Below are 12,084 nucleotides of genomic sequence, written 5' to 3'. Positions count from 1 at the left end.
CGAGTACGGACATGCTCCACACTCGGGGACTTGGCTGCGACTCCGTATCGCCAAAGTTAAACACAACTCCGAGTGCGGACATGCTCCACACTCGGGGACTTAGCTGCGACTCCGTATCGCCTAAGTTAAAAACAACTCTGAGTGCAGACATGCTCCACACTCGGGGGCTAACTGCGACTCCGTATCGTCTAAGTTAAAAACAACTCCGAGTGCGGACATGCTCCACACTCGGGGGCTTAGCTGCGACTCCGTATCGCCTAAGTTAAAAACAACTCCGAGTGCGGACATGCTCCACACTCGGGAACTTAGCTGCGACTCCGTATCGCCTAAGTTAAAAACAATTCCGAGTGCGGACATGCTCCACACTCGGGGCTTAGCTGCGACTCCGTATCGCCTAAGTTAAAAACAACTCCGAGTGCGGACATGCTCCACATTCGGGAGCTTAGCTGCGACTCCGTATCGCCTAAGTTAAAAACAACTCTGAGTGCGGACATGCTTCACACTCGGGGACTTAGCTGCGACTCCGTATCGCCTAAGTTAAAAACAACTCCGAGTGCGTACATGCTCCACACTCGGGGTGCGACTCCGTATCGCCTAAGTTAAAAACAACTCCGAGTGCGGACATGCTCCACACTCGGGGGCTTAGCTGCGACTCCGTATCGCCTAAGTTAAAAACAACTCCGAGTGCGGACATGCTCCACACTCGGGGGCTTAGCTGCGACTCCGTATCGCCTAAGTTAAAAACAACTCCGAGTGCGGACATGCTCCACACTCGGGAACTTAGCTGCGACTCTGTATCGCCTCAGTTAAAAACAACTCCGAGTGCGGACATGCTCCACACTCGGGGGCTTAGCTGCGACTCCGTATCGCCTAAGTTAAAAACAACTCCGAGTGCGGACATGCTCCACACTCGGAAACTTAGATGCGACTCCGTATCGCCTAAGTTAAAAACAACTCTGAGTGCGGACATGCTCCACACTCGGGGGCTTAGCTGCGACTCCGTATCGCCTAAGTTAAAAACAACTTTGAGTGTGGACATGCTCCACACTCGGGGACTTAGCTGCGACTCCGTATCGCCTAAGTTAAAAACAACTCCGAGTGCGGACATGCTCCACACTTGAGGACTTAGTTGCGACTCTGTATCACCTAAGTTAAGAACAACTCTGAGTGTGGACATGCTCCGCACTCGGAGGCTTAGCTGCGACTCTGTATCGCCTACGTTAAAACAACTCCGAGTACGGACACGCTCCACACTCGGGGGCTTAGTTGCGTCTCCATATCGCCTAAGTTAAAAACTACTCCGAGTGCAGACACGCTCCACACTCGGGAACTTAGTTGCGACCCCGTATCGCCTAAGTTAAAAACAACTCTTAGGGACTTGACTTTGATCTAGAAATCATATAATGCAGATTCAACAAACGTTCAACATGCTCATACATACTTGAGCAATGAGCAAAGTTGGCGGCAATCCAAGTGAAAGTGGCGCCGGCAGGGACTCTATCTTTCTTCCCTCCATCTTCCACCTCCGGCTCCTGCGGCGACATACCAATAAGAGCCTCCATTTGATGCCGCCATCCCTCAGAATCAGTGCTCATACATAGTGGCTTCCCCTCGATCGGAAGAGCGGTGATCATGGAAACATCTTGAAGAGTAACCGTCATCTCTCCGGTCCGGAGATGAAAACTATGTGTCTCCGGCCTCCAACGATCAATGAGTGTTGTGACTGCCGCAGCGTTCAGATTGGGAGTTGATCGACTCACAAGCTGCACGAATGGAAGGAGTCCCGTCATCTCGATGTATGGGGTGTACCGCTCATCGTAATGCATTACAGAGGAAGCCCCATGAGACCGGATCTTCAAGGGCGTAAGCTCCTGCAAACATATAGGAGAAGAAGATATCAAGTGCTTATTACATTATCAAAAAATTACTAATATACTAATCATTTTGTACTTACCATCTTCTTCTCCGACATGAAAAAGGCCCGGTGTTCAACGTCATAAACATCATTGAGAAGCCACACCATCCTACAAATCACAAAAAATTACTCATATACTCATATTCAAATAAGACTCATATACTCATATGAACTACTACTACTACTAACTACAAACCAAAACCTAATGCAATTCCTATACCTACTACTACTACTAACTACTACTACTACTAACTACTAACTAGTCATATACTCAACCAAATCCTAACTCATATACTAACTAGTCAAATCCTAACTCATATCCTAACTAGTCAAAACCTAATACAATTCCTATACCTACTACTAGTACTAACTACTACTAATACTAAGTACTACTACTAACTACTACTACTACTAACTACTACTACTACTCACTATTCATATACTCAACCAAAACCAAAACCTAATGCAATTCCTATACCTACTACTACTACTACTAACTACTAACTACTCATATACTCAACCAAATCCTAACTAGTCAAATCCTAAGAACCTACTCAAATCAATCTACTCAACCAAAACATAATAAAATTGGATAGAAGAATGGGAAAGGAAAGGGATGGGGGAGGACATTACCTTGGGGGGTCAATCCGAAGAAGAAATCCTCAGATCTGAAGGAGATGGGGAGGGGATGAGAGCCAGCCGCCGCCGCAATGTAAGTTTCTGTTTGAATGAGGGAGGGGGTGGGGAGGGGGGTGGGGAGGGGGCTGGGCCGTGGTTGTATAAGCCCATGTGTGGCGCCTAAGCGTCAGGCGCCACACATTACAATGTGTGACGCCTGAGGCTTAGGCGTCACACTGCCTGGGGGGTGGCCCCCTCCCTGCCACGTGGTCGGGGGTGTGGCGCCGAACACCTAGACGTCACACAGTACAGTGTGGCGTCTAGGTGTCGGGCGTCACACAAAAGGGTCAGGGCGATGAATTTTTTCCCCCGCGGGATCAATCCGTGAATTCTTTTGCCCCAGGGGTCATTTTTATCAATTTTGCCACTTCTAGTAGAGTGCGCAGAAGGCACCGATTGAGACATCGGCTGGCTTTCACGCATTGGGTGATGTGCCGTATCAGATCATGGGTCAGGGTCCACCAAGGAATCAATCATTGCCTTCTTCCTCCTCATCTCTCCGATCGGTCATGCAGAGGACGGAAGCTCCGATGATGGAGAGGTGCTCACCTGCAGGGAACATGATTTGTTCTTACTCTGTCAGACAATGCCAGTTGATGGCCAGGGAATATAATACATGCTTGGCTTTGTTCAACTTTCCTCCTTTTCTTCCGGTCATAGCACTTCTGATTTTAGTTAAACTTGAAGCATGTACGACGTTGGATGAACAGATAGTAGAATTACCAGAAGTCCCCACAGGAACAAATGCCATTGCTAAACTTGTGAAATCTGACAGCATCTCTCACAAGAATATCACGACCGGTTATCTTAGAGATGAACTTGGTAGCATTGTGGCAATCCACACACACACGCAGATTCTTGACAACCCGGATCAGCATTTCCTCCGGAACAAAAATTAAGCCAAAGGCAATTGCAAGCTTCTCGCTATGATTGCTGAGCATGTGAACCTTCTCAGCATCTGCCACATCATGCAGCACTGAACTGACATCAGGCTTGTATCCTTCTTCCGCCATCTTAGAGTTGAGCCATTGGAGCTTTTCATAAATTGTTCCGGAGAAGGGGTGAGACTGATCGTCGGCTGAAAATATGTGAACTCTATTTTTATACTTGATCCAGCTGCAGCCTGGTTCCTTCTTCACTTGCCTATCCCTCATTCCACGCCTAAGCAGGGCAACCTCGCTCCATTCACCTTTAGAAGCATGCATGCTGCACAGCAAGACATAGCTCGCTGGGTTTTGTGGGTCAGTTTTCAAGAGATTCTCAGCAGCCCATTTCCCAATCTCCATGTCACCACGCAACCTGCATGCGCTAAGCAATGTGGCCCATCCAATTGCATCAGGACACCGTGGCATCTGCCTTATGAACTCCTCAGCTTCTTTTAACCTCCCTGATCTGCTATACAGGTCAATCATACAAGTATAGTGATCGTCCAAGAGCACAATACCATGGTCCTGCTGCATGGAATGGAAGTAGCTGCGGCCTTTCTCCACAAGCCCTGAACGGCTACAAGCGGAAAGGACACCAATAAATGTTACTCCATTAGGCTTCACACCCTTCAGTAACATCTTTTCAAACAAATCTATAGTTTCTTTTGCTTTCCCAAACTGCGCATAACCTGAGACAAGGGCTGTGTAGGAGACCTGATCGTGAAATGGCATCTCATCAAATAAGCGGTGTGCGTCCTCGATACTGCCGCACTTTCCATACAAGGTAACTAGTGCACTACACACTGTAATGTACGGCCTCAACCCTGAGACAAGCGCCATGCAGTGGAACTGTGCTCCCTCTTCCAGACTTGCTAGATTAGCACAAGAACTTATGACACTGCCAAGGGTGAAATCATTAGGCTTAATGCCATCCGTCTGCATCTCCGAGAAGACCCTGACGGCCTCCTCACCGCACCCATTCTGTCCATAGCCAACAATCATTGCAGTCCACGAGATGATGTTTTTGCATGTCATCCTTCTGAAAACGGCTTCTGCCAGTCTGATGCTCCTGCACTTTGAGTACATGTCAACAAGTGCACTTCCAACAAAGATATTGCCATCGTACAGAGTTCTGATTGTGTAGGCATGGATCTGCTTCCCCTCTTCTGAGGCAGCAAGGGCGCCACAGGCTGTAAGGATGCTCCCAAAAGTGTACTGATCAATGCCGACGCCCTCGGCCCTCATCCGCCTGAATACATCCAGCGCCTCCGACTGCAACCCATTCTGCGTCAGCCCTGTAACCATGGTAGTCCAGGTGATGGAGTCCCTGTCGACCATCGCCTCAAACACCCCCCTAGCCTCCTCAACCATCTTGCACCAGAGCAGCCCCGTGATCATGGTATTGTACATCACCACATTCTTGACCACCATCTCATCAAAGACCCGCTTGGCGTCCCCAATGAGGCCCATCTTGGCGTACATATCGACCAGGGGGCTCCAGGTGAAGGCATACGCCCCGAACCCGAGCCGCATGATCTGGCAGTGCACCTGGCGGCCGAGCGCGCGGTCACCGAGCGCCGACGCGGCCATGACCATGCCGGACATGGTGATGCGGCTGGGCCTGACCCTGGCGCCATCCACCACCGCCTCCTCCCGGAGCAGCGCGCGGTACGCCCCGGCCGCCCGTGCGGGGGCGCCGGCACCGGAGAAGCCCGCGATGAGCGCGTTGTAGGACACCGCGTCGCGCTGGGGCATGGACGCGAAGAGCCGGTCCATGTCGGGGAGGAGGCGCGCGTGGGCCAGCGCCGAGAGCAGCGCGTTGCGGATGAAGAGGTTGGGGTCGGGCATTGCGTCGAACAGGCGGCGCGCGAGGGGGAGGCGGCCGGACCTGGCGTATGCGGTGAGCAGGTGGTTGAGGACGTAGGTGGGCGGCGGGTGCGGGAGCGTCCGGAGGACCAGGCAGTGGACGGCGCCGGGGACGCGGGCCCCATCGCGGCCGCCGGCGGCGGCAGAGGAAGAGAGGAGCGCCGCGTAGTGGTTGCAGAGCGGGCGGCTCATAGCGAGCGGGAGCCGGCAAACCGGTGGGCTCAGGTGGTGTTTCTTTGCCCAGGGACTAACTAAAAATTCCCTTTTAATCCCTAGATAAAGAAACATGAGGGACCTTTTTTTTAAGGAATTAAAAAAAAACTTTATTGAAGAGACTTTTTTCTTTAGTCCCTGAGATTAAAAAAAAGTCTAGTCCCTGGAAAAAAACGCCACCTCACTCGCGAAGCGCTTCGCGGTCAATATCGTGCGAGTTATGATGGGCGTAGCCGGTGCCAAACGGGGCCGGCACGGTATGGTGTGCAGGCACGAACATTAGCTCGGTCGTGTCGTTTCGATTCACATGCGCAGCTTCTAGACCCAAGCACGACACTGGACCTATACAGACCGATTCGTCGGCATGCTAAGCCCGTTGTTTATTAGGCATTTGGTTTTTTAGATCGTTTTAGACTGATTTTGGTCTATTTTGGTTTGTGGGAGCCGGCAAACCGGTGGGCTCACTCGCGAAGCGCTTCGCGATCCATATCGTGCGAGTTATGATGGGCCTGGCACTTGGGCCCATATCTCGCTGACGCACGGACATGGGCCTCCAATAAAAAAGGGTCTTGACACAACAAATATAACACCATAGATGTAATTTATTAAATGACCGGTTAAAAATGAATGTACTTTATTAAATGATTGAAAATTATCATTAAAGTTCATGGAAAATACAAAGCACCTTGAGCATGTATATCCAGATTTCAAGACCGTCGAGCGATTACTATTGTCACTGGAACGAGTTGCCTACAAACTGTTGTAGCTGTTTCTTTACTGGAGTCGGCTTGACCATGTTGACAATCCAGAAAATTCTAATGAATAAAAAAAAGCATATATGATGACTCGTGCCCATCCTAGCTATGTTTTAGAGGTTTTATTTTCTTAATTACACATAGTTTTAATCTTATATGACTTTACGCACCTCGTCTAAGAGGGCAATGGGTAAACCTTAGGTCCAACCCTCTTCCTTTGATACACAACACCATGGACAACATGGAAACTGGTGGGAAGAGGGAAGGACATTCATGGAAGACGTGAAAATGAAAACCGGTGCTCCAAAAATGCTATTTATGAAAGCATATTAGAGTACTGTTCTTTTTAGTTCCGTCAACTATTTCGTGACTAAACATGTTAAGCGTACAAAACATTCGTGAAAGTTTATAAAAAGAAACAGTCCTTTTTAATTCTTGTTTGAAAAGGGGTATTTATGATGATCTCTCTATCTCTAGAACCTTCATCGCAAACACATTTTACCGTGATGGCTTTCACGCGGGCGTGCTGGTCCACTCAATGAAATCAATAGCTCCCCTTTAATTTAAAAGGGTGTTTGTTTCCAAGGACTTATTGGTTTTAGGACTTAAAAAAGTTCCTATAAGTCCCACCTAAACCAAACACAAGGAACTTATTGGGACTTATTATGGTGATTTGGGACTTATCAAATAAGACTCTCTAGTAGGACCTTATTGGGACTTATTGCTGGTTAGGCCCGCGGAAAAAGTCTTCCGCATCGATCCAGTGGCCGCCGCCCTACCCCCTCGTCGCTCGCACCGCCCTACCCCTCGCCGGTCGCCACCCCAATCGCCGCCGGCCCACCGGCCCGTCGCCGCCCGATCCGTCGCCGCCCCGCCCCGTCGCCGCCCGGTCGAACAAGTGTTATGAACAATTGTTATTTTGGTTGTCACTATTCTGCAATTCGTTTGTATGAACAAGGGTTATGTGAACAAGTGTATTTTATTAGGTGCAACATGGACTTATAAGTCCTTGTAAACAAACAGGTAGGGACTCGGGACTTATAAGTCCCTGTAAACAAACAGGTAATGACTTATAACTTATAAGTTGAGACTTTAAAAAATCCTAGAACTTATGAAACAAACAGGGCCTAAGTTGTTGACAACACAAGCATCATGGCCTGGCCGTGGCAAGCTCTCACGACACGATAGACATGAACCTTCACGTGGCACGGCCTGGTCTCTGGAAAGGAGCTTCACCACACTTCTAGTAGAGTGCGCAGAAGGCACCGATTGAGACATCGGCTGGCTTTCACGCATTGGGTGATGTGCCGTATCAGATCATGGGTCAGGGTCCACCAAGGAATCAATCATTGCCTTCTTCCTCCTCATCTCTCCAATCGGTCATGCAGAGGACGGAAGCTCCGATGATGGAGAGGTGCTCACCGCCGGCAGGAGCTAGCTAGCCCTCGCTCACACCGTGTTCGTTTAAATTAAATGCCCTCGCTCACAAAGGAAAAAAGAAATCACAAACAAGTTGGTTGGAGCAGAATGATTATTATAATCAGATCTGAGATAGTGCCAGCGCAAGTTCTTCTTGGTGCTCTTGGGCGGTTTGGCATCGTCAGTGAGCTGAGCTGAGCTGCCAAACGCGGCCGTTGATAAAATAAAAGAAAGACTTGGGGTTGGGGAGCACAAATGATAAGTTTACGCATGGATGGAAATCCAAATCCCCAACTTAACTTGATGAGTATTTACACATGGAACCAATTTAGGGAGCCAAACGGAGCACTTGCCAAGGAGGCAGATGCTTCGGCGTCAGGGCTGCGGCGGCGGCGGCGCTGCGGCGGGAGCGCGGCAGGTCGGGCAGGAGGCGGCGGCGGGGACGGCGAGCCAGCGCTCGATGCAGCGCGCGTGGAAGCCGTGGGCGCAGGCCGGCATGGCGCGCACGGCGTCGCCGTCCGCGAACTCGGCCAGGCAGATGGCGCACTCGTGCGCGCCCGCGCCCGCCAGCCGCGTCCCGGACGCGGAGTACACCAGCAGCGGCGGGGGCGGGGGCGCCGGCTCCTCCGCCACGGGCGGCTTCTCCGGGTCCTCATCCCCGTCGTCGAGGCCCCGCCGCTGCCTGCGGCGGCGGAGCAGGCACCTGACGCCGGCGTGGAGCGCGAGGGCGAGCGCGAGGGCGGCGAGCAGGGACGCGAGGATGATGGCCATGTTGCCCGCGAAGTCACCGGCCCCCGAGTAGGGCCCCCACCTGTTGGTCGCGATGGCGGTGGCCGTCGCGTTGCCCCGGCCCGCGCGCTCCGGCGTCGCCATGGCGAGTCCCCCGCTCCCAGCCTAGAGCTCCAGGCACCTCTTCTTTGTCTGGTTGTTGGGTGGGTGGCTAGCGAGGCTTCACTAGCTGCTGCTGCCACTGGGTGAGTGAGAGTGACGCCGACTGGGCTAGTGGAGTGGAGTGGAGGTCGACTGATTGATTGATGGATGGATAGAGCATGCATGGGGTGTACGACCGGCTAACCGCCTCCGCTTGTCCTGGCACGATGAGCATGGGGTGTACGTACAAGTGACGTCCGGACCTGCCCTCTACACCACGAGAGAGGAGAGTAAAGTCTGATTTAAACCTTCAAAATCACTGAGTTCGAATCAAGTTGCATGTCATTCTTAAATTCTTATTATCTCTCACGGGTCAAAAACCAGTAATGCTACACGTACGGAGTTTTTACAAAAGATTTAAAGATTGCTTATCACTGATTGACCGGAAATTGATTAAGACACACGGGCCCACCGCTGAAATTTAGGGGGCCAATTAAAAGAGTCTACAGTATCCAGCCCGTAAAATCCTGTAGAATGTGTCCGTATGTTAAGCATTATTGGTCAAAAACACATACTCCCTGTCCCTCCGTATCATCAACCTACAAAAACGTCTTATGTTTTGGACGAAGATGAGGGCATGCATGGCCGTCGCTGCGCACAAGGCCACCGGTTTTGTAAACATTCTATAAGGTTCTGGCATGTTTTGTCCCGTTTTTCATTTTCTAAACAAGTAAAATATATTCAGAATTAAAAAATCATCTGAATTTTTAAAAGTTCATATTTACATAAAATGATTTTTAAATATTTCTCATCAAGTGTTTAAAATTACGAAATATGTTCGTGGTTAAAAAACTTTTGAAAAAACCTCACCTTCTAAAAATTGCCCCTAGTGTAATTGGGAGTTTTTGTCACTGTGACTTGGTCGAGGTTGTTTGCATCATGAAAAATCGGGTCAAATCAGCGGCACATCTGAGGTCGTGCTCTTATGATATTTGATACTTCAACATTAAAACATGTCATTGCAAAAGGTAAACTTTAAAGAACATGGCAAAAAGAAAAAAAAAGCAAGAATAAGATTAACATGATGTACATTCCAAATCTTTGTAAAACAGTATATATATACATAAAAGTTCAAGAAGAAAACCTTGCAGGGTCATTCTTTAGTGCAGGGAATGTGGGAGGCCAGGGCATCATAAAAGGATAGATACAACACAAATATCGATCCTCTTTTGCCAACTCACACACTGTATGCAGTGTCCTTCTTTCGACATCCAAATATAGTATGGACCGACCCATCTCCAATAACACGAACTCCGCATTGTCCCCCACCTGGCTTATTCGTGGAAGAGCATTGTTGTCCGTCGACATATCCAAACTAGCAAGCATGTCATGCAAACAAATGGCGTCCACGAGCAACCAAGCGGCCTCTTTGAGGAGCCAGATCCGAACCTGAAGCTCCTTGACATGGATGAGGTACACACGGTTGGCATCATCGGCCCGTGACAACATGGCGCCTCCGTTGCCATGCTCCACCCCTTGCGGCAGACGAATCGTGGAGAAACTCGAGGCCGTCAAATCCAAGACAGTAATACCGCTCCAACCAGCTGTTATATAGATTTTGTCTTCAGCTAGCACAGTTTGTCGTTGTGTCGGTGCGTGAGGGATGTCGTGTATGGCCGAATTATGCATGCACCACGCACAGTCTCGCAGGAAATACACGTGCATGGTATGTTTTCCCTCTGCCGTAGAATGCATCAGCAAGTACCAGTAAGACAACGAGCGACCTTCTTCTTCCTTGCAGAGGAAATCCAGGTAAGTGTAGCAACTGCCGTTCTGCAGTTGAAGGAGTGGCTGTGGTGGGAGCATGGTCGTGCCCACCTCAGGGCACAGCATGTTGTGCACTCCCAATGTGGCCCCGGTCCCCGGACTTCCATCGTGCTGGCAGAGGAGTATGCGGCCGTTCGGGCAGCCAAAGATGTAGGTCGGCACCTTGGGTGCTCTTCGGTAGGCGTCGAAGTTGGAGCTTACTCGGCGTACGACGGCGGCAAGCTCTTGGGGCTGAGGCAGCATCGGCACGAAGCGTGTGGTCGGCACTGACCTGTCGTCGCCCAAGACATAGATGCCGAGGAGACGGGGTGGATGGCGGTCGCGGAAGCGGCGGAGGAAGCTGCGATCGGATGCGTTGAGGTACCAGCGCCTGCAGACGGTGGCGGCGCGGACGAGGGTGGTAGGGAAGCCGACGCGGACGAGGATCTCTATGAGGAGATCGTCGTCGTCGAGGACCTTTAACGCGGCGCCAGCCATGGCCGCCGGCGGCGGCCGTGTCTCGCCGTCCATCATTGTGGAGTTGGGGGTTTCGGTGCGTCCGATGGAGACTTGTGCCGCAGGCGCAGCAAGGAAAGAAACCGACGAGTACCCGTTTTCGTGGCAGTTAAATTTTCTTTTCGAGGGGTAGCTGAGGCCCTTCAAACAAAGTCCAACGTCCAAACTACTAATAATTAGGGCCCAGTAATCGGGCAATAGGCCGGTTGCGTCTTCTTCCCTCAGAATATATATATATATATATACTAGCAAAAGAGCCCGAAGCAAACCACACAACACGTCTTAACCTAATAATCATGACTTAAGATCTTTATTTAAACTTACTGCATAAATAGAATTGAGGAAATGTTAAATAAGTAAAATAACATCATATTTAGATTATACACATCACTATAGATTCAAATTACATTATAAATAGAAATTTAAAAATTAAATAGGTAAGATACATTAGATTTCGATTCAACACATTTTTCGAATGAAAGTTCATATGTAATAATTTAAAATTAAAGTTACAGTTTTAAAAGATATAATTGTTTACAGTATTTCTTAATTATAATTAAACCATGGATTAATTAACAACATGGATCGGCCTCGTTATGAAAAATGGATTGTACGCTATTGATTAAAATTACAGCATAAATATTATTTAAAATTTATTAAATAAATAAAATAATATTATATTTAGATTGTGCGCATCACTATTGATTTGAATTACATTATAAACGGAATTTTAAAAAATTAAATAGATAAACTAACATTATATTCAGATTTTACATATTTTTCTAATAAAATTTCATATATAATAATGTAAAATTGGAGTTACTGTTTAACAGATATAATTTTTTTAAAGTATTTTACACTTATAATTGAACTGCAGATTAATTAATTAAAAACTGTAGGAGATAATTGTTTTTTTTACTCAAGTATGTACTGCGGGTTTATTTTATGAAAACTTAAGGAGGTTTGTACAAAAAATCCAGAAAACCATTCGTTCTCTCACTGTGTTATATACTGCGGGTTGATTTCGGAAAAGCACCGGGGGTTTCTTGTAAAAACGAAAAAAACGATTCGTCCGTCACTTAAATCTAGACTGTGGGTTGATTTTGGGAAACTTCAGGGG

At 48.6% G+C, this 12,084-nt stretch overlaps 3 protein-coding genes across 3 annotated transcripts; all 3 read right to left on the bottom strand.

Annotated features, from left to right (window-relative positions):
- Positions 1–3,201: 3,201 nt before the first annotated feature.
- Positions 3,202–5,605, bottom strand: LOC123404613 (putative pentatricopeptide repeat-containing protein At1g68930). Its single transcript, XM_045098555.1, has one exon. It carries the CDS (start codon positions 5,575–5,577, stop codon positions 3,313–3,315), a length of 2,265 nt encoding a protein of 754 aa, XP_044954490.1. The 5' UTR covers positions 5,578–5,605; the 3' UTR covers positions 3,202–3,312.
- Positions 5,606–7,870: 2,265 nt separating this feature from the next.
- On the bottom strand, positions 7,871–8,730 carry LOC123404614 (RING-H2 finger protein ATL79-like). The gene has a single exon (XM_045098556.1). The coding sequence runs from the start codon at positions 8,643–8,645 to the stop codon at positions 8,148–8,150; it is 498 nt and encodes a 165-aa protein (XP_044954491.1). The 5' UTR covers positions 8,646–8,730; the 3' UTR covers positions 7,871–8,147.
- Positions 8,731–9,773: 1,043 nt separating this feature from the next.
- Positions 9,774–10,979, bottom strand: LOC123404878. Its single transcript, XM_045098811.1, has one exon. The coding sequence runs from the start codon at positions 10,977–10,979 to the stop codon at positions 9,774–9,776; it is 1,206 nt and encodes a 401-aa protein (XP_044954746.1).
- Positions 10,980–12,084: the final 1,105 nt, after the last annotated feature.

Source organism: Hordeum vulgare, chromosome 6H (assembly GCF_904849725.1).
Source record: "Hordeum vulgare subsp. vulgare chromosome 6H, MorexV3_pseudomolecules_assembly, whole genome shotgun sequence".
Lineage (NCBI taxonomy): Eukaryota > Viridiplantae > Streptophyta > Magnoliopsida > Poales > Poaceae > Hordeum > Hordeum vulgare.
Note: the sequence above shows the minus strand (reverse complement) of the source record. Positions and strands in the feature narration are given on the sequence as shown.

What these genes read in the sequence shown, in the direction of transcription:
- LOC123404613 (XM_045098555.1), bottom strand. Translation starts at nt 5,577, where the DNA reads ATGAGCCGCCCGCTCTGCAACCACTACGCGGCGCTCCTCTCTTCCTCT.
- LOC123404614 (XM_045098556.1), bottom strand. Translation starts at nt 8,645, where the DNA reads ATGGCGACGCCGGAGCGCGCGGGCCGGGGCAACGCGACGGCCACCGCC.
- LOC123404878 (XM_045098811.1), bottom strand. Translation starts at nt 10,979, where the DNA reads ATGGACGGCGAGACACGGCCGCCGCCGGCGGCCATGGCTGGCGCCGCG.